The following is a 26031-nucleotide window of genomic DNA, read 5'->3' on the forward strand; positions in this document are numbered from 1 at the left end:
TAATTTATAGTGTGTTATATTATAGTTAACTGTAGTGCTGTGTACACTACAGTGTAAACCTGCACAGAGACATTAAATAGATATATAAAGCACTATTATAGTATTTATATATATGCCATTATGTGTCTCATGTGAAGTCAGTTTATAGTGAAAGTTTCAGTAAATACTTTTTAATAAAAGTTTCACCTTTAAGAATAAGTGATAACTCTTAATACCTATCAGTGAGTGTTATTATCACTTTATGGTGTTATTACTGGATTTATTATACATTGCACATAAACACCTGATGATCATACACAGCAAACATTATAAACACTCTAAATTAAAGCGAAACTGATCAAAACCGACCTCTTCAGAACAGATTTTAATGGTTTTAATGATTAATTCATTGATGAGTGTTTATATAGCTCTCCTTTCTTAACGTGTTGTTTTTATTAACTTTTTCTTTTCCTTTTTAACTTATGTGAAGTGTCTTTGAGTTTCTTTCTTATTCTTATTCTTATTATTATTAGTAGTAGTATTAGTTAGAAGCTACAGTTGAGTCTCACTCACAAAAACATAATAATAATATGGAACATGGCGACTGGCTGTATTTACTGTAGTAGAAATATAAACTCACCGGCATCGACAGATAGAACAACCAGTAACATCAGAAGAATCATTGTGGTTATCGAAGAGGTATCGATCCGGTAATTAAATGTTTTCATGTGCAACAACAACAATATATATTTAAAAAACTATCTTCTTTACATACAACGAACTAATGATAGTAAAATAAAATATATGTGGGTTTAGTTGATCCACTACCTGACAGTCAATGTGTGTCTGTATGTGTTTATCACAGGTTAGTTAATGATGTTAGTTAATTACATGTGAGCCGATTGTGTCTGAAGGTTGAAGAGAATCAGTAAAAAGTCTCAGTGACGGTGTAAATAAAGTTTATACTGTGAAAAAATATGATCCTTTCATAAAACAGCCACTTTCTGAATGGAGTTTGGTTTGAGAGTGTGGAGCAGAGGGTATTTTAACCTTAATATCTCACATACACTGAGCTGATCTATCTTCTAATAATGAACTTTACAAAGTAGGAAGTGGAAATAAAACCGACATGTTTTCGACTCGTAGTAAAAAGGTCCATAATAGGTCCTAAAAAGCTCAACTATATTCTTATTTTATGGTTTTAAATGGTCTCTGAATAAAGGGGGCGGGGCTCGACGCACAGTAAACAGAGCTGCTCTGGCTCTGACGGCATTCCCACGTGGTGACCAAAAATCCTCTGTGAGCCAATGGGAGCGCGCACGAGGAGCGGAGTTCCGGTATGCAGTAAGCTGAGTAAACATATTTCACCGTAGCAGTCAACCGAAATCTGCTTCTAAAACAAGTTTTAGACGATAAATAAAGTAATGACGTTGCTGAATATAACTCATATAAGATCCACGAGGCCTGATTTAAAGTTTAAAGTTAAAGTTTGTCCCGACTTTCTCGAGCAAAGGGCAGAACTGCTCTGCCGGTGTGGCGGTTTAAAGGGTGACCGTGTTAACTTGTGACTTGAATGAAATCTTCAGTAATTCGGGCGAATATTGAAGTTTGACCCTAGAATACGGTTCGTTTCCCACATTATGAGAACGTCATAAGAAGGTGAATTAATCTATCATTTAATATATTAGTTTCTGTTCATTACATAGCAATAAGACACTAATTAAATACAATACAACGCGTTTGGCTTGTAGTCCGGAAGTAAACATCCCGTTCAGATTCTGAACAGATTATCGGCACCAACCTCGGAACCGCCCAAATTTAGACTCACTGCGAGCTGTGAGATTGTTAAACGATGTTATATTTTCCTACAAGAAGCCACAAGTCTTTATATTAACCTTGTTTTAAGAAAAAAAGTACTACATTACCCACAATCCTACAGTGTTACAGCAACGTTTACCACTTGTTATATCTTTGTTTTGTGTGTTTCGTCCCTTTATATGACTTAAATATATAATATATAACTTTTATATAGCGTTATATGCAATGTATATACCTATATAGTTTATAAGGTTATGTTTTTAGTTTTTGACTCACATTAAATTAACAATTAAATTACATTTAACTGGTTAACAGGAGTTCAGACTGTGACACTTTAAATTAAACTAGCAGGAATCAATAAAACAAGTGATCAATTTATATTTATAACAGTATACTGAAGTTGCAGGAGCCAAAATATTTAAACTCAAATTCTATAATACAAGTAATAATAATTCCTACATTAATCAATCACATTAAAACAATCGATATTTAATCAATCATCCTCTGATATTTTACCTGCAGTTGAACTTTAGTTAAAAACACTTTGAGAGTTTTAATAAAATCCTTTATTTACCTGCGGTGTCTCTCTGAGTACAGTCCTCATGTTGCACGGTGGCGGGTTATTGGCGGGAGTGGGTCAAACCCCGCCCACAGTTTCCCGCGCTGATCTGAGTGGCCGGAAACCTTAAAGCGACAGTGTCTCCACATCCTGTCATATGTGGGTCAACAAAAGGCTGCAAAAAAAGTCTCTTTTAAATGGATTTAAGGTTTATTTTTGAGTGTTTGACCAAGATTCACTTATTGAATTAGTTTTTAAAGAGTTTAAATTAATTTATTTTATTTTATTTATTTAACTTTAATGGCCCTAAAAGTGTCACGAAGCACACCCAAATATTTGTAAATATATTTTTCTTGCAATTGATTTTAAGTTTCCTTTCTTTCCTTTTAGTAAGATATGCTTCTCTTGCACCTGGATCATTTAATTAATTAATAACAATTATAATAATAATGAATTCATCTTTAATTAACTTCCCGTGTTGTGCTTTTCTTTATGTGATAGTTTAAAATAACATTATTTATCTCATATAGTGACATTTCCTGACTTTTGCAACTAATTTCACATCAAACAGTTTCTACTTGTGTTAGTTCATACATTTTAAATAAAATACTGAATTTTATGGTAAAATAACATTTTGAAAGAGTTGAAAAACAGCTATTTTTGTCAATATTTAAAAGAAATCTACAAACTTTTCAAACAGGTAAAGGTCATAAAGGTCACTTGCAATATCCTGTTCACTTCAAAATAAAAGTCTGATGGTACGGTTGTGCCACCCTGACATTTAATAACAAACAAATTGGAGGATAAAAGTCTTTCAGTTATCTCAACAGCTTTAAAATCTTTGGTACTTGTGACATTTGGTTTATCTAAAAGGTTTCAAACATGTATTTTACTTTGAATTTATCACCATTTAAATATGATTTTTTATATTTTTCTCAGCGTGTTCACTCGTACTAACGGTTGCCAAGAATATATTCAATTATTTTAAAATGAAAATAATACAGTCGGTCATTGACCCAAACGTTTAGTTGCATTTAAATTAGTTAATAGGTCACATTTTTCACTGCAAAAGCAACAAAAATTAAATTTGCAGTTAAACCAAACACCAACTTCTGAGTTTTTAAGTCCTCTCCTACTTCCTTTGGAAGCTGAGCGTCATTCACTTTGTTTACAATCTACAACTTCACCACTAGATGCCCCTAAATCCTTCACAACACTTCACATATACTGGTAGCCATGTGAGGATATTCATTATTATGAAGATGGAAATTCACTGTGATACATTAATCTGCTCAGATATTTACACAAAAAACACTTTAAACTCCAACTGTGGTGCTCAGATAAAGTTAAAACTTAACAGTAAAACTTCTTTATATGTATTAACGCACCAATCTGTAATAACCATTCAGATTCAAGTTCACAGGTATAATAAAATCAACACACAGACAACAGAGGAAAACAAACACGCCGTGCATCAGGTGCCCTTTTTCCCCCATATTTATTTGAAATTATTTCAAATGATAAAAACATGGTTGATTAACATGAAATGACCACAGGGATTTTGCTCTTAAAAAGTGGACAAGGTGAGAAAACAGGGAGGAGACAGACGTGTCGGTTCACCTGTGCGACAAGGTACATCCAGGACAGGAAGTGGAGTTTATTTGTTGTGTGTCGCCGCCGCCGCCGCCACCGTCAGACCCCCCCGATCACTACAGTACCCGATCTTTAGAAAAACAGGATCCCCAAAAATGTTGGCTCGTTGGTAAAACCTCACACGCATCCATTCAGCTCATTCAACCCCTCATTGGTCAAACATCCAGAGAAGTGCTACAGAGTCCGCCAACAGCTCACCGACTGGAACATTTGTTATAATCATTTCTCTTTCCTATATTACAAGCTTTTTACAAACATAAAAAATAGATCAATAACTATGATTACCATTATTCCTTAATGTAAATATACAATATTTATTGCATTTTCAAATAAACTTGTTTCTTATTTACTTTGTTGTCATCATCTTCCCCCCTTAAAAAATACAAATAATAATAATAATAATAGCACTGGTACCGATAAAGAGTGACAACAGGTTTGTGTAAGGCAACGACCAGCAGGAGGCGCTGTATCACTGAGAATGGAGACTCTGACCTGAACAGTTTTAACCTTTTTTTTTTGTTAATTTTTTTCCTGCTTGGCATCTTAGTTTGACTATGACGTAATTAGTGTTTTTTTAAAAGTCAAGCTTAAAAGAAAAAGTAAAGAAAACGTCCATTTGCTCAAACAGTTCTCTGGCACTTAAGTGTTCCTCTTTTTATTTATTTATTTTTGTTTTATTTTATTTTTTTTTGGTTAGCTGCTACCAAACTACAATCTGTACAAACTGCTTCTTGCATAGCAATTAAACAATAGATCACCTTTTCTCTGGAAAATCATACACACTTGGTTCCAGTAAACAATGTAGTGTTGGGCCTCCGCTGTGTGTTTGGAGAAAAGATGCTTGCAGACACGTTCAGGGAAATAATTCTATATATTTATATTTATATGTCACATCAACTTGATCCTGATCTCTTCCGTTGGTGCAGGATTGAGATAAAGCGTCATGCACAGTGTCTCGGTTGTAGCAGTTAAGCTGTCGTGCAACGTCGCCTGAAGATGGAAATATAAAACACCCCCCCCCCCCACACACAACATAGAGGAAAGTAAAGGGGGGGGGTGCAAGAGAAGCAGGAAGTCTCCAAGTGTAGAAAACAAAAACACAAACAACCAGGAAAGGTTTCTGTCGTATCTTGGCGAGCTCTCCACGAATGAATTTCAAATCAAAAGAGAATTTAAAAACATGTCGATTGTACGAAGAACGCGTCCCGTCTTCGCTCTGTGCAGTTCGTTAGACTCCACCCGCTTTTGGCACGCTGACACACAGAGATTCAGATTCAAACGCACCCTCAACCTGGCACTGCTGGAATGGCTACTTAAGACAAAAAAAAACTAACCAAAATAAAAGTAATAAACCGTCACTAAGCCCCCCAAAACATTCATGGCATTATCAGCTGTTGCTGTGGGAAACATGAACTCAAGTTTCCATTCGTAGCGTCAAATTTTCACCCCCACAAATTTACACCGGAATAATAAAAATCAAAACAAAAATAAAAAAAAGATGTTATTCAGAAAAATAAATCACCATTATTATTATTATAATAAAGAAAAAAGATGGAATGCAGAGATTTGTTTGGAGTTTGGTCCTGATATGTCAAACTGAAGCTTCTGCGTGCGGGCAGCAGAGGAGAAGTCGAGGCGGTCGCAGTCACAAAATCCGTTTCTCGCCTCCGAGTGGTTTTCTTTCTTTTTTTTTGTTCTCTTGTGCAAAAGACAGAAGGTGACCCGACGAGTAGTGTCGTAGTGTTTTACTCTCGCCACTGTGCTTTAGTGTTAGTGTGTGTGTGTTGTAGTGTGTGTGTGTGTGTTGTAGTGTGTTTGTGATTTGAGTGCTTCTTCACCCCTCTCCCCCCCCGCCGACTGAGAGTTCAAGTCCTGAGCTGACGTCTGTTCACCTCCCCACCGGCGGCGCTGGAGGAGCTCCTCTCATCAAACCTGAGAGACAGAAAGAGAGACAGAGAGGTCAGCTTACAGGTCACTACAGGTCACTACAGGTCGGTTACAGGTCGCTACAGGTCGATTACAGGTCGCTACAGGTCACTACAGGTCAGTTACAGGTCAGTTACAGGTCACTACAGGTCGTTAGAGGTCACTACAGGTCACTACAGGTCACTACAGGTCACTACAGGTCAGTTACAGGTCAGTTACAGGTCAGTTAGAGGTCGTTAGAGGTCGCTACAGGTCGATACAGGTCACTACAGGTCAAGGTCACTAACAGGTCACTAACAGGTCACTACAGGTCAGTTACAGGTCAGTTACAGGTCAGTTACAGGTCGCTACAGGTCGATTACAGGTCACTACAGGTCACTACAGGTCACTACAGGTCACTACAGGTCAAGGTCACTAACAGGTCACTACAGGTCACTACAGGTCACTACAGGTCACTACAGGTCACTACAGGTCACTACAGGTCAGCTACAGGTCATTAGAGGTCACTACAGGTCAGCTACAGGTCAGCTACAGGTCCGCTACAGGTCAGCTACAGGTCAGCTACAGGTCCGCTACAGGTCAGCTACAGGTCAGCTACAGGTCACAACAGGTCAGCTACAGGTCAGCTACAGGTCACTACAGGTCACAACAGGTCAGCTACAGGTCACTACAGGTCACAACAGGTCACTACAGGTCAGCTACAGGTCACTACAGGTCACTAGAGGTCAGTTAGAGGTCATTACAGGTCAGTTACAGGTCAGTTACAGGTCAGTTACAGGTCACTACAGGTCACTACAGGTCACTACAGGTCAGCTACAGGTCAGTTCTCCCACTTAAAAACACACAGCGGTAGAAATGATTAACTCTAACAGAACTGCCCTCTAGTCGTCGACGAGTCTCAGTCGACCTGACTTCGTGGTGCACTGTTGTATATGCTAACTCTACTAGCTTGTTAGCAGTCCCATTAGCTCAGTTTAAACACTACTAGCGTAGGAGCGGGGTGGACCCGGCTGGGAGCGACCAGGACTCCGAGTCTGGGGAAGACACGGCGGGCTCAGGCAGGAGAGGAATGACACGGAGGAAGAGGAGCTTGTAGTTTTGTAGCGAGGAAGTTATTTATTCTGTGTTTTGAACAACGAGACTTCTTGCTGATGCATTCAAAGACCCATAAAAGAGTCAATGCAGGGAAAACGAGTCAGCAGCGCCTTCAAAATAAGACTGGTGGCGGAGGAGAAATCTGATTACAAAAAACACACACACTGTTGTGAGAAGGACTGCTGACATTAATGAATCCTGGTTATCAGTCTGATCTGGAGAGCAGCTTATCTGCACAGAATAAATCTCCATGGTAACGTATGCGCGGCTGCTCTCGTGAAACCGAGTCACATCCAAGATATCTGGAAAATCCCGGCTTTATCCTACAATTAACGTCCGACTCGCTGCTCCCCAGCCTGAGCTAAAGCCGCACCGATACAACGCAGCAAACGGGGCTAAAAGTTGTGTAATAAAAACCTAAATCATGAACTCATAACGACCGTTAACAGCCAATTAAATCCCAATCAGTACAGAACAAAGTCTGATGCCCTGGAGCAGTTGGACATTACGTCATCATAAACCCCCGTGAGTGCAAACAGCTCGTACCCTTGTTGTTTTTGCTGGGGTAGACCTTGCTGAAATGCCGGTACTCCTCTGGAGGTGGAAGATCCTCAATCGGGTGGAAGTTGAACTTGGATTCAAAATCATCTGAGAAGAAAAATACAAAAAAAGATAAATAAATGTGTTTCATCAGGCACAAATAAATCCCCTTCAGAAGATTAAAATGTTCTTGTTGACATTTTGACTCAAATACAGGCTGTTAGTTTTCTTAGTGGTGGTGTATCAGTCATTAAATATCTGTCATTGATTGCTGACAGACGATATTTTGCATTAAAGGTGGTGGAAAAGTTGGTTTCCAGCCCTGTTCTATAACTCTCATGCATCCTGCTTTAAACATAGGCCTGATATTCCTTTAGAATATAATAGATAATTGTGTTATAAGCACCGGTGGCTTTACTTGGTCAAAGTTTAAAACAGTTTTATAAACAAAAAATAAAGAAAAACTAATAAAAAAAAAAAAAAAAAGCATCCAACTCATCCAACATTTCAGTCTCTTGGATTTAAAACACAACAGCGACTGAGGTTCAAGTAAGAGTGTGTGTGTGTGTGTGTGTGTGTGTGTGTGTGTGTGTGTGTGTGTGTTTTTCAGACAGTAATCAAGGAACCGGCTCCCCGTCTTCCTGATTTGTTCCAGTACAACAGGAAACTATTTTGCATGGCTGCAGAGGAATATTTGACTATCGACGGGTCGTTCATCACCATCACCCGACAAAGATCAGAAACTAAACATTGTTAACAGGAGGGAATAACTCTACACCCGTTACAGTTCAACAGCAGAATAAATGGTACATTTAAAAAGAAAACTTCACGTCAGGAATCCACAGCATCCTAAGCCTTCATTTTAAAGAAGTACGGGGGAATTCAGGGTCTATTTTCTCTACAAGTTCTGTCAGGTTTTAGTCGAGTGGAAAAGAGGTCTGGCTGCACGAGAGTAAACACAGTATCTACGATATTCTGGGATATTAAAAAAGGGGTCACTGTATTTCTGCTTTCTAATGTATTAAACATAAACTCTGCATCACAAACTGAAGGTGTGGGGTTTAAAAGAAGAGAGAGTTGCATCGTGGGAGATGTAGGATCCTGTGTTTTTGACGCTTTACCCAGACTGGAGACTAAAAAATCATCGACCAATCTTTTTTTAAATCTTAGAGAATTTTGACCCATAAAACTGTACAATGAACCCAAACAGTGAACTCGATGATGAATTCTGAGCAGATTATTTCCTGTTTAGGGAACTTTTTGTACAATTATCGGTCTGTATTATGTATTTTTTAAATTATTAAGCTTTTTTTGGGGACAAATTAAGTGTTTTCTTCTCCCTGACACTGTTCTTCTATTAGACAGTTTACTTTTCTTCACAGAAATGAACAAAATGCTGAGATAAAGGCCTCCTGTGTGTTTTCTTTATGTTTTCTAGCACCCCTTATGAAGCTTTGGCGACCCCTAGTGGGGGTCCCGACCCTCAGGTTGAGAACCACTGTCATACCCTCCCCACCATGGATGAAGACATATAAATCCAGTTTACTAATCCAGTGCTTCTAGTGGCAGTTTGATGTATAACTGGACCTTATTTAACTTGTTTATTTCTTATTTCTGTAATTTTAACGAACTATTTCTCTTCTCTTCTCGCCTGTAAACTAGTTTTCATGTGATCTCAGATCCGGCACATGATGTCAGCTGGTAGTTTATTGGTCACTGTGACAATAAACACTTTAATTTGGCTGTAAACCCCTGGAAACTGCGGCAGTAAACCCCGTGCAATCAACCTCCCAGAGGTCCTGGTCAAAGGTAAGCGGTGACATCATGAACGGGGAGGAGGAACATGGCGAAGCGGTCGGTCCCGACTCACCTATGATGGATTTGGAGGAGGAGATGGAGGAGTGGCCGTTCCGGATGGGCGGGGGCGGTGGAGGGGGTCCAGCGGGGGTTCGGGAGGAGGAGGATGAGATGGAGGAAGAGGAGGGTGGCGGAGGTGGTTTGCCCACTCGGCTGTGGGACTCGGAGGTCGCAGAGCTGTTGATGCGGTACGGCGGCGGAGGAGGAGGTGCGTCCCGACCGCCGTTACGAGAGCTGAGGGGGGGCACCTGGGGAGCTGACACACACACACACACACACTTATTACAGCATCCATAAAAAAATTCTCAGATTCCAGCTTCTTAAGTGTGAATATTTTCTTGTTTCTGTAATTTTAGGTCGTAGGAAGAATATTTTCCACTATTTTCTAACATTTTATACACCAGAAATCTTAAATAAGGATTATTTTCACTGTCGATTAAACTGTTAAATAACATTCAGTATTAATCGAGAAGGACAATAATCCATCTTCATGATTTCTGAGCTCATTTTGGTGTTAATGTCTCACACTGCTGGTGCATTCTGAGAAACAACAACCTTATTGTTAAATCACTGAAATTTGTTTTCATCTGAGTTTGATTCTCTACAAACAACTCTCGATTCCTGGGTGTTGGAGTGTTCCTGAATGTACCACAAAAGGACTTTTTGAATATTGTCTCTGCTACTGACAATAAATATTTCTACTTATTATCTACTGTGATGTTTCAAGACTCTTTATTAATTATAATATTATACTGCCAGGGTCGGAAATCTGTCTAAAAAGCACTATTATTAGTATTAAAATATGTGCTAACACATGTAGTGCTGCAATTTACTATTATTCCCATATTATTATTCCCATAATTTAATGGTTTGTTTGGTCTGTAAAATGTTTTTTCCATCCAAAACCAAAAGATATTCAACTTAAATGATATAAACACAGAGAAAAGCTGCATATTCTCACATTTAAGAAGCTGGAAGCTGAAACTATTAAGATTGTTTTTGGCTTTATAAATGACTTATGATCAAAGTAATCTAATAATACATATTGTATTCAATCGACTAATTGTTTCAGCACTTAACTCATACAGAACCACCGGTTTCGGACCTTTAAGTGGTGCTGAATATTGATTTCTAACTGTTTTGAGTGTCTCATTATCTGACTTTTAACCAGGCAGAGCAGCTGCTGTCCGGCACTAATAAAGATGTAGTTCTGCTCTCTTATTAACTTTTAAAAACAACGAGGAGCAGCCGACGGGAAACAATGACAGAAACAGGAGACGTCCTGTAAAAAGCGAGAGTGAGAGAGAGAGAGAGAGAGAGAGAGAGAGAGAGAGAGAGAGAGAGAGAGAGAGAGAGAGAGAGAGAGAGAGAGAGAGAGAGAGAGAGAGAGAGAGAGAGAGAGAGAGAGAAGGAATGCAGGAATATTCCACAGGGCTTCAGGAATGCAGAGAAACCAGGAAGGCCTCGTGGCGAGTCACTCCTTCGTCCAATCACAACACAGAGCTCCGGCTAACAAGTGCCTTCCTGTTTTGTATGTTCACTCTGAATTCAAATTATGAATATGTTTCCACTGAGCCATAAATCTGCTCCAGGGAGGGAAACAAAATCATCTGGAAGTTTAATCTCTGTAAGATGTGATGGATTCATTCTGTAAAAGTACAGAGTTTCTTTACTACATCAACACACAGATACATAACACACATTCGATGAGGTTGTCTTTATCATCCACATAGCATCTAAAGCTTATCTGCTCCGTGCACAGAAATACTGTAATTTCCCCACCGACTGTAGATCCAATGAGGGAAAATGGGGAAAAAGTAAAGTCTCCAAACACAGAAGCAGCTGGAGATCTCTCAGGAAATATTAAAACCACAGTCTGTTAACTGTCACCTGGCTCAGAAGAGAAGATTTATACGAACAAACCGTGTCCCTGCCCTTTGCCCTACTTTCAGACATTTCACCTCATCATCATCATTTTAATCGTTTTTTAAAGTGAAATTTAAAGAGGATTATTCCTGCACTAATCAAGAATCATATCGTAATATCTGTCAATTACAATGTGATGTTTTTAACCATATTGTGTTTCCTCAAGTAGTCAGTTATTGGAGAGATTCATATTTTTACATTTGGAGCAGCCGCTGCACTCCGTTAACTATCGCTCTTCTCTTTGCTTCTATCACAGTTAGTTTTTTAGAAACAGTTAGATTTTGTCTATGGAGTTTACAGACTGCCGTGTTGTTGCTCTGTGCACAATGACGCAGCAACAACAACAACAATTCAACAAAATATTGACACTGTGTGATCAAAAGCTGTTTGAATCCACTCGAGTATTAAAACTTGGTAATATTAGTCATCTGGACGGAGACAAACACACAACAGGGACCCAGAAACATCCGGTTAATGGACTTTTCCTTTAAGTAGAAAACTGCTAAAGATAAATGAACTTTTTAATCTCTCTCCAGACCGTCTGAACTGATCTTGAATGGTTTAAAATCTTGATATCAAAGCTGCAGTAATGACCTCTGACCCTTAGAAGCCATGAACACTGACAGAGTAAGAGGGTTGTACCTGCTCTGCGTCCAGGTGGCTCTCTGGCGGGGGGTGGTGGTCTGCCGCCCTGCTGGGAGGACGGGGACAGTGAAGGAGGCGGGGGTGGAGCGTGGCTGCGTCCTTGGCTGCCGCCTCCAGATGTGTGTTTTTTGTGCAGGGAGTTGTGCCTCTGTGGCAGCTCCGGAGCTCCGCCCCCGTCCACGTGCGACGGCCCGTTGGAGACGCCACCTGACGTGTGTGGTCGGTACGGCGGGGGAGGTGGAGGAGCTGAAGAGCCACCTGTAGGCGGTCTGCTGGAAGACGGAGGCGGCTTCACGGAGCTGGGAGGGGTGTGGCCTCTGCTGGGCGTCGGTGGGAGGGGCTTCTCCCTATTGTGGCTGTGGGAGGAGGAGGAGGAGGAGGAAAGTGCTTTCTGACTGGGGGTGGGAGGAGCGTTGCCACGGCCGCCTCTGTTGAAGGGTGGAGGAGGAGGCGGGGCGGAGGTGCTGTGCTTCATCCCGCTGCCGATGGAGGAGCTGCTGCTGCTGCTGGAGGGGCGGGAGATGTCAGGGAGCGACGGGCGGTGGGAGCGCTGGTGCTCCGGTGGAGAGGGCTTGTTGGGAGGGGAGGGAGAGCTGGAGCGGACAGCGGGGGGGCGAGGGGCAGCGGGCCGGGACCCCGGGGGCCGCAGGGCAGATCTGCCAACCGAACCACCGGCTGAACCATCTGCGTGGAGGACAGAGGGGAGGTGTTAAGGACACTTTTAACTGCAGTAACAATTAATCTGACTTCCTAAAGACGACAGTGATGTTCAACCAACAACCCAAAACCAAAAAGAGTTTCCTTTTTTGGAGACTTTTGGGGCATTTATGTTTGAAAAGTGCTAATTAATTGTTTTAAAGTATGTCCTGAATGTATTTATTACTGAAAACAATCATATAAAAACTCTGTATAACCATAATAGAGTTCAGATAATAATAATAATAAACTGGCAACTGTCTCGAGACAAAATCTCACCATCAACTTTTATTCTTTTCACCCACAATAATTATTACAAAAGATGATAATTGTCTGTTTTATATCTTCAGCATTTAGCTGCCAACTCACAGTAAGGAGGTCAGGAGTCACAGATTCTATTAATATTTGATACATCTATAAAAAAAAGCCTTTCATTTATAATTCACATCCCTCGTTCCTCACTGCTGGTTGAGGTCCGGCCGACCATCATTATATCCACAACGTCTCTGCTGATTCAAACATCGTAAATAAGGTTTCTGTGAATTTATGGTCTTTTTTTTTTTTACTGCTATAAATATAAAACAACAAAATGACGACGATGGAGGAACCGAAATAAAAGCGAAAGCTCGGGAGAAACGTCTCCTATCTCAGTTTATATACTTTATGTGCTGATAGATTCACTTCTGAATAAACCGACAGATTATCAATGTCTGATAATATCAGACAGACTGGCTCACTTCCCTTCAGAGGTGGACTTCGACTGCAGGTTCCCTCTGCGGTTTATGTATTTACACAAATGATCAAGAACATAAAATGATGCAGCCTTTACATGCAAATCTGTAGCCAAACACTTTCAAATAATCACATTATAAATATAAATATATTTACCTCCAACTGGGCGTAATTTTGGCACACCTCCTTGGAAAAGACCTCCCATTCCCATTGGCCCTCCGCCTCCAAACCCTCCACCGCCTCCTCCTCCTCCACCACCGCCGCCGCCGCCACCGCCTCCGCCACTTCCTCCTGATTCTAAAGAAAAGATAAGACCCGTGTAAATATAGGCAGATAGGAAAAAGGAACCAGAAACACATTTTAATATTCAAATATTTGGAGAGAATAGGAGTTATTCATCATCACGGTAGATGCACCTGGATGAGTGTTCAAAGAAAGAAAGGAGGAGCGCCTTTCTAATCGGAGTTTAATCTTCAGCAACTAGGAAACATGTTGAAACATTGCTAGAAAACAGTTCCTCCTATCCATGCAAATACATTTCCTCTTTCCTGTGAGTATAAAAACTGCACCGGCACACAGATACACTCTTTAGACCAACAGCTCGTTCTCAGGTCGACACTGCTGAAGGCAATTTTGCTAAAAACACTCATTTTATATATATATATTTTAAGCCTTGTGACATATTTAATAACTTTTTAGACTAGTTTAGACTGACGAGCCTTTTAGTAAATACCTTTAAATCTGCACCGGCCTTTACAAAATGTTTTTAATGTATAAGAAATAGAAAGAAAATTATCATTTAGAGTCAAAATAAAGAGTTCAGGTTGTGGTTAAATGGATAAATTACCTTGCAAAGTATCGTTACACATCACTAAGTTGTCGATCGTAACATGAACATAAATTACACTTTCATACATTTACGGATTTATTAGGGAGTTATATCTCCACTATTGTCCTGTTTAATAAAAGGAAACGTTGAATTTTTTGCCAAAATAATTCAACAAAGTTCCTCATACTGTCTTTTTCAGGGGTGTGTGTGTGTGTGTGTGTGTGTGTGTGTGTGTGTGTGTGTGTGTGTGTGTGTGTGTGTGTGTGTGTGTGTTGAACTCGCAGTGACTCACTCTCTATAATGGGGCTGCTCCGGTCATTGACCACACCGACCTTCTTTAGCCTGGTGCCTTTGCAGATGTCCGACAGCAGCGCTCCTCTGCCTTTAGCCTCGTTCGGTTTCAGTCTGGGAGCGGTCGTGTTCGCCTGCGGGAGGAAGTTAACAAATCACACCTCTACACTTCCTCTGGTCAGAACCACAGTGGAACGTTTGAGGACTTTGGTTTATTTGGGTTCACACTTAAACAGAGAACTTGTAAATAAAAAGTCCCATAACTCAGCAGCTGGTTTACTGGACAGCAGGTTATTGATTTCAATCCCTGAAACTTCTTATTTCACTTTAATTAACCTTCATGTTGAAATCAGTAACTACACAACAGTAGAGGAAGGGTTTGACTCTATATTCCTCTGGCTGTGCACCACGCTTCCCCTTTTATCTAGACTAATCTAGATCAAACAACACTTACTATAGTTATTATAATCCAGCCTTTGCAGCTGCTCACCTGTAATTTTCTAAAGTATGAACTCCACTGCAGGGGATTTAAAGTTTTAAGTGTCATTTGTGCAGGATTTGGTGGATTGTGTCGTACTAAACAGGTGGAAGTCAGTGTATATGAATCAATGAATCAATGAATTCCTGCAAATATAAGACTTCTTTACTGTCTTGCAGACAAATTTGTCTCCACTGAACTGTTTAATCTATGTGATGTAACCTTTGCAGTGTGTGTGTGCGTTCACTGACCTCATTGAAGGTCGGGGGAGGCGGGGGTCCTGGGGGAGGAGGGGGAGGGGGTGGAATAGGCATCCTGTCCCTCTGTTGGCACCTCTCTGTGTGGGGGGTAAGGACCGGTGAGACTTCACCGTCTCAGCTGGGACGACACACACAGAGTCCTGTAAAAACAATACAACAACAAAAAGATAATTAACATACCGAAACATCTGTAACAGTTCAGCAGGTGTACAAAAAAACTCCTGTTACTGATGGAGCAGGTGAATAAAGGCCAGCAGACATAAACAGCTGCTTTCTAGGATAAAATGAAAACTCAAAACGATGTCTTCTTGTCTGCTTGATCTTATTTTTAAGAGGCATTTTGGTCGTTTCTCACAGGGAAACATCTGCACATAAAACACTACCAAGATCTGTCATACTCAATAAAGAGTACATGTAAGGTTCAGAGGAGAACTAAACACTGCAGGGACTTCTTCTAAGTAGTTAAAATGCTACTAGAAGACCTGAGTTAACAATTAAATAAACATCTAGTTTCTCTGCAAATGTGTTTGTAAATACCAATACAGATAACTCCTCAGATATCATGTAGTTTATTAACGATAACGATGGTGAGTTCGTCTCGACATAACAATTATAGCAATCCTACAGGCTTAGTAGTATACGCTTGTTAATATATAATCAGTATCAGTACCAGTACCACAGTATGAAATGAAGGACACGGTATAGAAATATCTGTATCTGTAAGACAGTAGAAGAAACCAGTCACTGTGGCCGTGCCTCATTGGCTCACAGTGCAAACAGGAGGTCATTTAGGCAACAAGTATGTAGCTTACGTTGTAAAAGCCTCAAGGCCCGGTTACATTCTCACTCAAGCTGTCTGACCCATCGAGCAACGCGGGGTATCGAACCCACAACCCTGACAGTAGGTCACTGCTAGTCCACCTGTTTTTATGTTCAATTTGTGCATAAAAATCTGAGTGGAAAAGTAAAACACAAAAGGTAACAAAAACACAACGATTACACACTAATGAAAACACACCTATAAATATTATATCCAATATTTCCTCAGTGTCCCGGCAACCATCCCGATTTCCAGGCGAACCCGTTCCTGATCGGTAAACGACGATGGAAACTTACACACACACGCGTAAACTCACTGCGGTAACATCGAGTGTATTTAAGGTAGTTTTTTTATAAATCTACATAACGGAGGGAGAGGATGAAACAAACTAAATATTTACAAGCTCAAACAAACTATTTACATATTAGGAACACGGAGCGAGAGAGAGAGAGAGCGAGAGAAAGGTCAAACACACCTACTGATTACCTGCGGATAGTGCGAGAGGAGGGACCTTAATAAAGCATATATCTTCCATTTTCTTCTGCCAGTTTCGCTAAAAGTTGGTTAAAATTTGCTCTTTACGTTTGGATGGAAACCTGATCTGTGCCGGACTAAAATCTAAAACACAGAAACACAGAAAGTAAAGCTAAAGTGAAGCATTTTAGTTTTCTGATCAGTGTTAGAAGGCCTTTGAATTTAACCAACCTTTTATTATTTTTGGGTTAGTTTTTGTGGGCCAGAGGAGAGCTCATCATTCATTTACTGCCTCCAGTGACGAGGACTGAGAGATGTAAGCCGCTGTATTATAGTGGCTAGAATCAAAGTGCTTTACTGTGTAAGAGCACAATATTAAAGTGCTTTTTATTCTGGCTCCTTTGGTAAGAAACTACGTCGCTCAGTCTCTAACTGTGAACGGACTGATATGAAACAAGATGAGAGCAAAGATATTTTATTTTAAGTTTTAGTTTTTATTGTTTTCAGTATTAATACAGTTGTCAGTTTGTCAGCATTAAAGAAGTTAGGAATAGTTATTACAATACAAACACACTCGTGCCTCCTCGTGCTGGTGCTGATAAATTTGACTAAAGCTAAAACCAAAGAGATTTCCGATATATTTTTAAGTATTATAAAAAGGACATTAAGTCAAGTTTTTATTTCAGTTAACTAAAAAATGATTTTTCACACCTAGTTTTAGTTTTAATTAACTATAATAACCTTGGATTACAGTAAAACTGACAGAAAGATGTCACAATAGTGGACAAGCTCATCTAAAATCCTAAATGATGTGTCATAATAACATCATTACTTTAAATGTCATCAGGGTTTTGTGAGGCTTAAAAAGGTGCAGAAACTCACTCCACCTTTACTGAACATGTAAAAACATGAGATCACCTAAGATCAGTTGCAAGACTTTCTCCCCCCCCCCCCTGGCTTACACGAGCGCTACGTTAAAGACAAAACAAGACGACGAGCTGGATCTTCACAGTGGAAAACAAACGGCTGTTTCCAGAAATGTGCTCTCAAAGACGAAGACATTCCTGGGAGGAGGAAACAGTTGCTGAAGCAGCTTCCCTGGACGTTTACAGTGTCAGCGAGACTACTATACGAGCATGTGCAGCTCACACCATGTGTTCAGTGAGTTTCTAGATCTACCAGCGCTGATTTGTGGCATTTTTCTTGCCTTGTTATTGATCCCTGTGATTGGAATGAATCTGGAAAATGCCCGCCTCACATTTTACTGCAGGTACGACCTCTAAACCGCTGTATGATCACACATTGTGAGTGCCAACAGACACAATTAAAACGACACTGATGTGCTCAGATGTTCCCTGTAGGTGTTGTAATTGCTCCTCCTGTCCATACTGGCCATGAGGAGATCCGCCCGAGTTTAGCCGACAGAAAAGAGGGTTGGAGTTGGTTGAATCGTGAGGACGTCTTCAACCTTTCTGCTTCCAGTGTTTCCCTCCTGAGCCACGGCGAGTTCATGGCGGCACAAGTCAAACTTCTGAAGCTTCATACTAGTTTTAGAAAACTAATAAAGCGACTGTTGATTATTTTTGGTGTGTAGAAAGCACCAGAGAGCCGTTACGCTGCTTTGATCTGAGTCGGTGGCCTCACAATAGGTACAGTTGACACACTATAGTCTCACATAGAAACACAAACACCTGGACCTACGCTGCGATTCCTAATTCTCTACTGGAAATCTGTTCGCTGACCCAAATTTGTTCTCCAGCCAAACCCCAAATTTACCAGGATTTGTGGGCGTTTCATCTGATGTCCATAATGTTTACAAGTTAACTATTTTCATGATTAATAATCAAAACAAAAAAAGGTTACACCTGCTGTACATGTGATGCGTATTTCACAGGTAAAGTTCTCAATTTCACTCCTGTTGCTTCTCTTATTGATCAAATAGGAGTTAATCCACTTAAACTCAAGATAAAAACAACCTGTTGTTGAGTTTATATTCACTCAAACAACTTAAGCCTGTACGATACACAGTATACTCGCTCTGCACACAATGACTGAGGTCACTGGATCTCCCCAAACCAGTTAGCTGTCTGGGCCCATTGTTGGCTCATGCAGGCAGCGTTTGGCTCCTCACCAAACCCTCAACCCTCCTCCGCCGCCGCCTCCGTCGCCGCTCCATTCCTCAGGCTGCCTGGTCGAGTGTCGGGGCAGGTTTTCACTGAGGGAGACCAAAGGAATCTCACCGAGCGGGCTCGCCAGTCAGTCGGTGACGTGGTGTAAACGGAAAGACTACAGCAGCAGAGACTGAGAGTTGGGGGGGTTTATCTCCTCCACGGGTGGAAAAAGAAATGTTTTAAAAGATCTGCTGAGTGCACAAAGACCAAAGAGTTTCAATGCATTAATGCTGCTATTATTCTATTAATAATCAGAATATTTATCACTGAGCAACGCCATTCTGTCTGAAGCTGTGTTTTATAAACTATAATCAATCAATGGATGAAACCGTGTCACACTTTAAAACAATAAAAACAGGACTTTCAGGTATTTATCACAGAGTTTAATCACTCTGCTTATAAATTAGAGCCGCAAAGATTCGTTGATTAAGTGATTAATCCATCAGCAGAAATTTAATCAAAGACATTTTAGAAAATCAATTCATTTAGTAAGTTAAAATACCCCCAAACTTGTTTGTTACAGATAATTAAAAAGCTTTCAGAAACATAAAACTCACTGGTTGTAACAGCCAGTTAGAGCTGAAACTTTAAGATTATTTTCAATATTAATCTATCTGCTGATATTTATTAAGTTAATTGATCAATCTAGGAAATATGAATAGTTCCCCGTGTTAAAAATAATAGAAAAACATACATTTTCTTTGTTTCACTTGAATGATTATACATAACAATTAAAATAGTTCCCGGTTCATTTTCTATCAAAAGACTTATTGATTAATGGGGTTTCAAATGTTAGACCTGAGATTATTATTATTATTATTATTTGATAAAAGGTCATATTTGTGGCAGCAGCTTTATAATTAAGCACAGCCGCTCTGAACAGATGCTCTGGGCTACAAATGCTGTTCCCCAGATGTAAGGAAACATGTTTCTTTGGTACTTTAGACGCCAACAGATGACACATCATCATTATTTTAGTGGGGTTTTTTTTAGAGGAAAAATGGAAATTATGATGCAAAAATGATGATCATCTGTCAAACTAATCGCAGTATGTAGCCCTAAATGACACCCACCACTGTTTAACAGTGTAGCACTACAGGTGTGAAACATGTCGCTCTTATAATGTAAAAACTCAACATAAAATGAATAATAAAATGACAATATATAGCTTTATATACACACTAGGAAGACCTGTGAGATACTGGACATTTAAATTCTGTCGTAAAAGAAACCAAAATCCCACATTAGTCTCTGCTTAATCTTTCAGAAAAGAAGATTAAAAACATATTTTTAGCCCTCTGACGGTTTGTTACCTCCTCAGAAAACATATTTACACAAACTGACAGCTACACACCGACAAGAAAACCAACAGGTCCTGACCTTTGACCCCTATAATCTGACTGATCCTTTCCCATTCAAAGATCAAAGTGAAGTAGGCTGTGATCGCCGAGGTTCGGTCTCCATATAAAAAAAAAAAAAAGCTTAAAACATGTTGGTTGACAGCCAGCAAATGGAAAGAAGTTTCCCCACATCAACACAGGGAGATACAGCCAGGGGAGGGGAGGGCTGTACGAGGAAGTCAGATGCTTTTGTGGTGAAGGAAATACACTGAGCTAAAAGGCCTGTGGCTCTGTGTGTGTGTGTGTGTGTGTGTGTGTGTGTGTGTGTGTGGAGCCCAAAATGGCCATAACAGGACAGATTTCTGCCATAAAAAACATCCTCTTCCTAACTTTCTTTAACCAGTAGCAGGCACGCATTTTACTTATTCAGTAATTAAAACCACAAATCATTTAATGTTGCACAACTTTAGAAAAATCATCTTTTAAAAAGGCTTTTTAAAAGGAGGAGAAATGTATGTGGGACAAATTAAAATTAAACATTACTGGTTGTAAAAGCTCATTTTAAACCCCCAATTAGGGTTGAAACTAATTATTTTAAATCTGGGAAATATGAAGAAATAGTCCCTAGTCTTGTTTAAGGCCTCTGGCTCTGTGTGGGGGGGGGGTTTCTGGGCTTTTTTTAAGGGCACTAAAAGCCCCAAAAATACCCCAACAGGGCAGATTTGTGCCATAAAAACATCCCTGTTTAACAGAAGCCAGCACGCACTAACTAACGCACCAACTCACCACAAATCAATGTTGTTGCACAAATTCAGGAGTTAAAAAACAAAAACATGCAAACGTGAGCAGAGAGCGGATCGATGAGGCCTGTGTCAGGTAGCTGCAGCCGCTCCCAGGTAACAAACACACCTGGCTGACTGGCGTTAACCTGGGGCGGAGTAAAAGTTAGCCTACTCACCCTGGCTCGAAGAAGGTGAGTTTTAATGGCCTCGTCCTCCTAAACAACATGAATGGAAGAAGTGCCGTTGTGGCAATCCTTTCCGTTGGTGAACACAGAGTTTTTTTTTGTAGGATGGGGAGGGTTTGCTGGTAAAGTGATGTAACTAACTTAAAAAAAAAAAAAAAAAAAAAACCTTCCGCAGGTTAGCCGGCTAGCGTCCGTTAGCACGTTAGCTGTTTACCTCCAGCTGTCAGTGTCAGCGCGGCTCCCCGGCTTTGGCTGCTCAATCCCGGGCAACAAGAGGAGCTTACTCCCCCCTCCCTCCCTCCAGTAACGGAGGGTGTAAAAAAAAATTAACGTGTGAAAAGCGTTCAAGACTCACTTTTAACGGTTTCAGGCAGCTACGGAGAACTTTACCCGCACTCCCGAGCTGCGAGCAGAGCCATACTCCCCGTTGACACCGTGAGTTTTTATCGGTAACGGCTCAGAAACCCGGAAACGGGCCGAACGACACAAAATGGAGGCAGAGCTGTGGTGCGTTAAAGTGCCGCCGTAAACTGCAGACTCCACCATCAGACGGTATTTATAGTTACTCTTAAGACTTAATAAATGTTAGAAATAATACAAGCACAAGCCTTTTGCACTATTTTTATTTAATTTCCACTTTAGTAGTTTTAGTTTTAGTCAAGTTTAATTTTCTGCTAATATTTTGCACTTGAACAATCCATAGTTTAATTTATAGTTTTATATCTTCTAATATTAATAATATTAGTAATATCTTTATTGTGATATTCTTTTCTTTTCTTTCTCCTAAGGGGGATAAATAAAGGAATATCTTATCTTATATGACAGTTTATAACGACATATAGACAATAAGACATTCGGTATCTACGTAGAACTGTACATCAGAACCAGAATCACCTTTATTTGTCAGGTATCTGCACACATACCAGGAATCTGATCGGGTTTTTACGTTGCTCTCGATGTACATACACAGAATACAACATGGGTAGATTATTATATTATATATATATAGATAGATAATTAGGACTACTGCTTACTTTACTTTATATACATTTAGTTGAAAACACTTCTGTGCAGTAGTTAGATTAAAATCTTAAATGCACTGTGTAATAATAAAGTAACCTATCATGAAGTGATAAAGACGTACTCAACTTTATGTGTGTGTTGTGAACTATTTAAGGATTAATATAACAAATATCTTTTAATAAACTCAAGTTGTGACGTGCAGATTTAGTTCTCAAACATATTACACATTGTACAAATAGTAAAAACTCTTTCCAGGATAGACAGAAACCAGAGGAAAGGTTTAAATTATTTATCTGAGGTGTTTCTCCTCCACCTCATTTCTTGTGTGTACAGTAAACTATCTATTGTGAGCGTACAGTTGTCCAACAGTCCTTGAAGTAGCCAGCCCCACCTGAACCATTAAACACGTAGGTTGTTGTTGTTGTTGTTGTTGTTGTTGCAATAAACAAACAGATGTATTACAGTGTAATGTTTAGAGAGCAGCAGAACAACAAACAAAGAATAAATAAACACAGAGTCTCGTTTAATACAGTTTCACAAAACTTTCCAGTTTTTCTTTCCAGAATGTTTCCAGAAAGTTTATTTCACTTTTAATACTTTTACTCAAACACAATTTCTAATTAAATACATTCAGCTATTTTACTATAAAACTTTTTTACACTGTAAACGAATATAATTGAATTAATATCAGAAAAAATAAATTAAATTACACAATAAATAAAATAAGAAAAGACAGACACAGCAACCTCCTCGGTCTGTTAACAATAAATAAATAATAAATAAATAAAAAGAGGAGTAAATAATAAAAATGTGAAAGTCCGGTGATTGAAGGTTACGCATGCGCACATAGATACCAGCTAGTAATATCACGCATGCGCGGTGCCAGCCCCAGTATTTCCTGTCAAGATGGCGCTGTGCAGAGGAGCGGGCCTGTGGAGGACATGCAGCATGTTGTTCCCCGGTGCTGTCCGAACCCAGAGCTCTGTGAGCGGGGACGTGGTGCCGCGGACCTCCCTGTCCAGGCCGCCGTGGCCGGACCCGGTTCCGTTCAGTGAGGAGGAGGAGCGGAGCCGCCACGCTGCGGTCGTCGGTACCGTGAACCGGCGGATCGAGCAGCGGGACTTCGGCCGGCTGTTCGCCGTCGTGCACTTCGCCGGCCGCCAGTGGAAGGTCACCGCCGAGGACCTGGTTCTGCTGGAGAACCACATCGCGGCGGGCTGCGGGGAGCGGATCCGGATGGAGAAGGTTCTGCTGGTCGGCGCGGAGGACTTCACCCTGATCGGGAGGCCGCTGCTGGGGAGGGACCTGGTCCGGGTCGAGGCCACCGTCATCGAGAGGACCGAGTCCTGGCCCAAAGTGCACATGAGGTTCTGGAAGAGGCACCGGTACCAGCGCAAGAAGATCATCATCCAACCTCAGACGGTGCTGAGGGTCAACAGCATCCAGCTGGCCCCCACACTGAGCTCATGAGGAAGAGGAGGAAGAGGAGGAGGAAGACTGGGGGTCACACACACTGAGCTCATGAGGAAGAGGAGGAGGAGGAGGAGGAGGAGGAAGACTGGGGGTCACACACACTGACCTCATGAGGAAGAGAGGGGGGAGGAGGAAGACTGGGGGTCACACACACTGAGCTCATGAGGAAGAGGAGGAGGAGGAGGAGGAAGACTGGGGGTCACACACACTGAGCTCATGAGGAAGAGGAGGAGGAGGAGGAGGAAGACTGGGGGTCACACACACTGAGCTCATGAGGAAGAGGAGGAAGAGGAGGAGGAAGACTGGGGGCACACACTGACCCATGAGGAAGAGGAGGAAGAGGAGGAGGAGGAGGAAGACTGGGGGTCACACACACTGAGCTCATGAGGAGGAGGAGGAGGAGAGGAGGAGGAAGACTGGGGGTCACACACACTGAGCTCAGGAGGAAGAGGAGGAGGAGGAAGACTGTTTATAAATACGTAAACAAACACTTGTATTTGTTTGTTGACTGTAAATAAAACTTTAATCTTTTGCAGATGACTTTATTTATAATTATTCTGTTTCCCTCCAGTTGTGTTTAAATCCTGCAGAATATTAATTATTATATAAAAGTGTTTAAAGAATATTAATTATTATATAAAAGTGTTTAAAGAATATTAATTATTATATAAAAGTGTTTAAAGAATATTAATTATCATATAAAAGTGTTTAAAGAATATTAATTATTATATAAAAGTGTTTAAAGAATATTAATTATTATATAAAAGTGTTTAAAGAATATTAATTAATATATAAAAGTGTTTAAAGAATATTAATTATTATATAAAAGTGTTTAAAGAATATTAATTAATATATAAAAGTGTTTAAAGAATATTAATTATTATATAAAAGTGTTTAAAGAATATTAATTATTATATAAAAGTGTTTAAAGAATATTAATTATTATATAAAAGTGTTTAAATTTAAGACCTAAATTTGTCTTTAATGAAGATAAAGTGTCTCAAATAAAGTAGACTTTATAAATCTTTATTTGTTTTTGGAGAGAGACACTCCTGTGGTTGATTGCACAAAAGCAGAATAAAGAAATCCAGGATAACTGAGCAAGCGCGGTTTGACTTAGCCTGCTCGGTACATCCTGGTTTAATCGGTTGCACGTTTGCCGAGCCAGGATTAAAAGGTGCGTCTATGTTAAACCAGGTGTAGATAGTCGGGATAAGTGCGTGTTCACAGCATACTGAAATAGACCGATGGGAACATGGATAAGAGTCGCTGAACAACAGCTGCTGATGGAGTTCTATGAAGAGGTGGAAGATATAAAAAAAAAGGCAATACCAATGCCATAATTAAAGAAAGAGAGAAAGCCTGGCAGACAATAGCGGACCGGCTTAATGCTTCAGTAGTCCAAAACTGTACAATTAATAAACAGTGCTCCACTGGAACTGTCATCATTAGGCTCCAATTAAAGGACTAAAGGAGTTACTTTAAGTCCACTAATCAACTGTTGTACACTTTGCTTTAAATGTGGCAAGTAGAGGTTCATGTTACTCAGAAAATGTAGAGTATGATTAAGTGCAAACAATTATCCACAGATGTGTGTCATTTTATCTATTTTTATCTATTTTATCTTTCTATCCTTCATAAAGAACAAACTTGTCTGGCCATAAAAGGACCTGGCAGCAAGTTAAAGTTTAAATACAAGAACATTTTGCAGGCTGGAAAGTGACTATAAAGTAGATAACAGTGAACAAATGAGGTGAATAGATTAGGTGTCTGCTGACATGTTGAATGTCTGTATGATTGTAGCAGTTAAAAAAAAGCCCATAGAACTGGCACAGGGGGGCCCACCAAGCCAGGATATGTGCTGCAAATGGTTCCTTTATTGAGGTTCTCTGCATCCCCAACAGAATAAAGGAAGACATAAACATCTCAATGTAACACAGACCATCTGTGGTACAGTGAGAACATGGCTTCCTGCCGTCTGGTGCTGTATTTTTGGACCCAGCAGCCTACATAAATATCTTAGTCCATCACCTGAGAATCTGTATCTCTCAATGAGATTGTCATCTCCAACGGCCAATGGGTCTGACCTGTCCCAGAAGACTCTTTCATGACTAAACGCTCGTCTGAGGATTAGGGCTTCCTCATTCAGTACATCCTCCAAAAAAGGGCAAGCCATTATGAAGAGGGAACAGGTGTGAATAATATATATATATATATATATATATATATAGGCAGCTTAACTTGAATAGGAATGATCATATACATAAAATGAGAAACGAGAAATCAAAATATACAAACTAAACGGCCTCGTCAGGTTAGCCAGGCCTGCGGCCGCCACCATTAAAAGGAGGAACTGCAGGAGAACGGTTGGGCACGGGACACGGGAGGATTTGGCCCAACAAGCACGCCAATGAGTAATAATGTCCTCAACCAGTATGCGCCACAAGGTTCCGACGACCATCCACTCTACAAGATGACA

At 40.2% G+C, this 26031-nt stretch overlaps 2 protein-coding genes across 3 annotated transcripts; one reads left to right on the forward strand and one right to left on the reverse strand.

Annotated features, from left to right (window-relative positions):
- Positions 1 to 3830: 3830 nt before the first annotated feature.
- wipf2a (WAS/WASL interacting protein family, member 2a) lies at positions 3831 to 21547 on the reverse strand. Of its 2 annotated transcripts, none has more exons than XM_051384459.1 (8): positions 21412 to 21547; positions 15276 to 15424; positions 14548 to 14680; positions 13583 to 13723; positions 11996 to 12682; positions 9441 to 9683; positions 7577 to 7678; positions 3831 to 5941 (listed from the first exon to the last, which is right to left on the reverse strand). In XM_051384459.1, exons 2-8 carry the CDS (start codon positions 15336 to 15338, stop codon positions 5898 to 5900), a joined length of 1413 nt encoding a protein of 470 aa, XP_051240419.1. In that variant the 5' UTR covers positions 15339 to 15424; positions 21412 to 21547; the 3' UTR covers positions 3831 to 5897. The 2 variants fall into 2 exon arrangements, with proteins under 2 accessions (XP_051240419.1, XP_051240418.1); XM_051384458.1 differs by having other exon boundaries at positions 21048 to 21547.
- A 1407-nt stretch (positions 21548 to 22954) lies between these two features.
- Positions 22955 to 23549, forward strand: mrpl21 (mitochondrial ribosomal protein L21). The gene has a single exon (XM_051385553.1). The coding sequence runs from the start codon at positions 22986 to 22988 to the stop codon at positions 23547 to 23549; it is 564 nt and encodes a 187-aa protein (XP_051241513.1). The 5' UTR covers positions 22955 to 22985.
- Positions 23550 to 26031: the final 2482 nt, after the last annotated feature.

Source organism: Dicentrarchus labrax, unplaced genomic scaffold (assembly GCF_905237075.1).
Source record: "Dicentrarchus labrax unplaced genomic scaffold, dlabrax2021, whole genome shotgun sequence".
Lineage (NCBI taxonomy): Eukaryota > Metazoa > Chordata > Actinopteri > Moronidae > Dicentrarchus > Dicentrarchus labrax.

Excerpts from the sequence above, each read along its gene's own strand:
- wipf2a (XM_051384459.1), bottom strand. The coding sequence starts at position 15,338 with ATGCCTATTCCACCCCCTCCCCCTCCTCCCCCAGGACCCCCGCCTCCC. Across the intron at positions 7,679-9,440 it reads CTCCTCCAAATCCATCATAG|ATGATTTTGAATCCAAGTTC; the intron begins GTGAGTCGGGAC and ends TTTTCTTCTCAG. Across the intron at positions 5,942-7,576 it reads CCCCAGCAAAAACAACAAGG|GTTTGATGAGAGGAGCTCCT; the intron begins GTACGAGCTGTT and ends TCTGTCTCTCAG.
- mrpl21 (XM_051385553.1), top strand. The coding sequence starts at position 22,986 with ATGGCGCTGTGCAGAGGAGCGGGCCTGTGGAGGACATGCAGCATGTTG.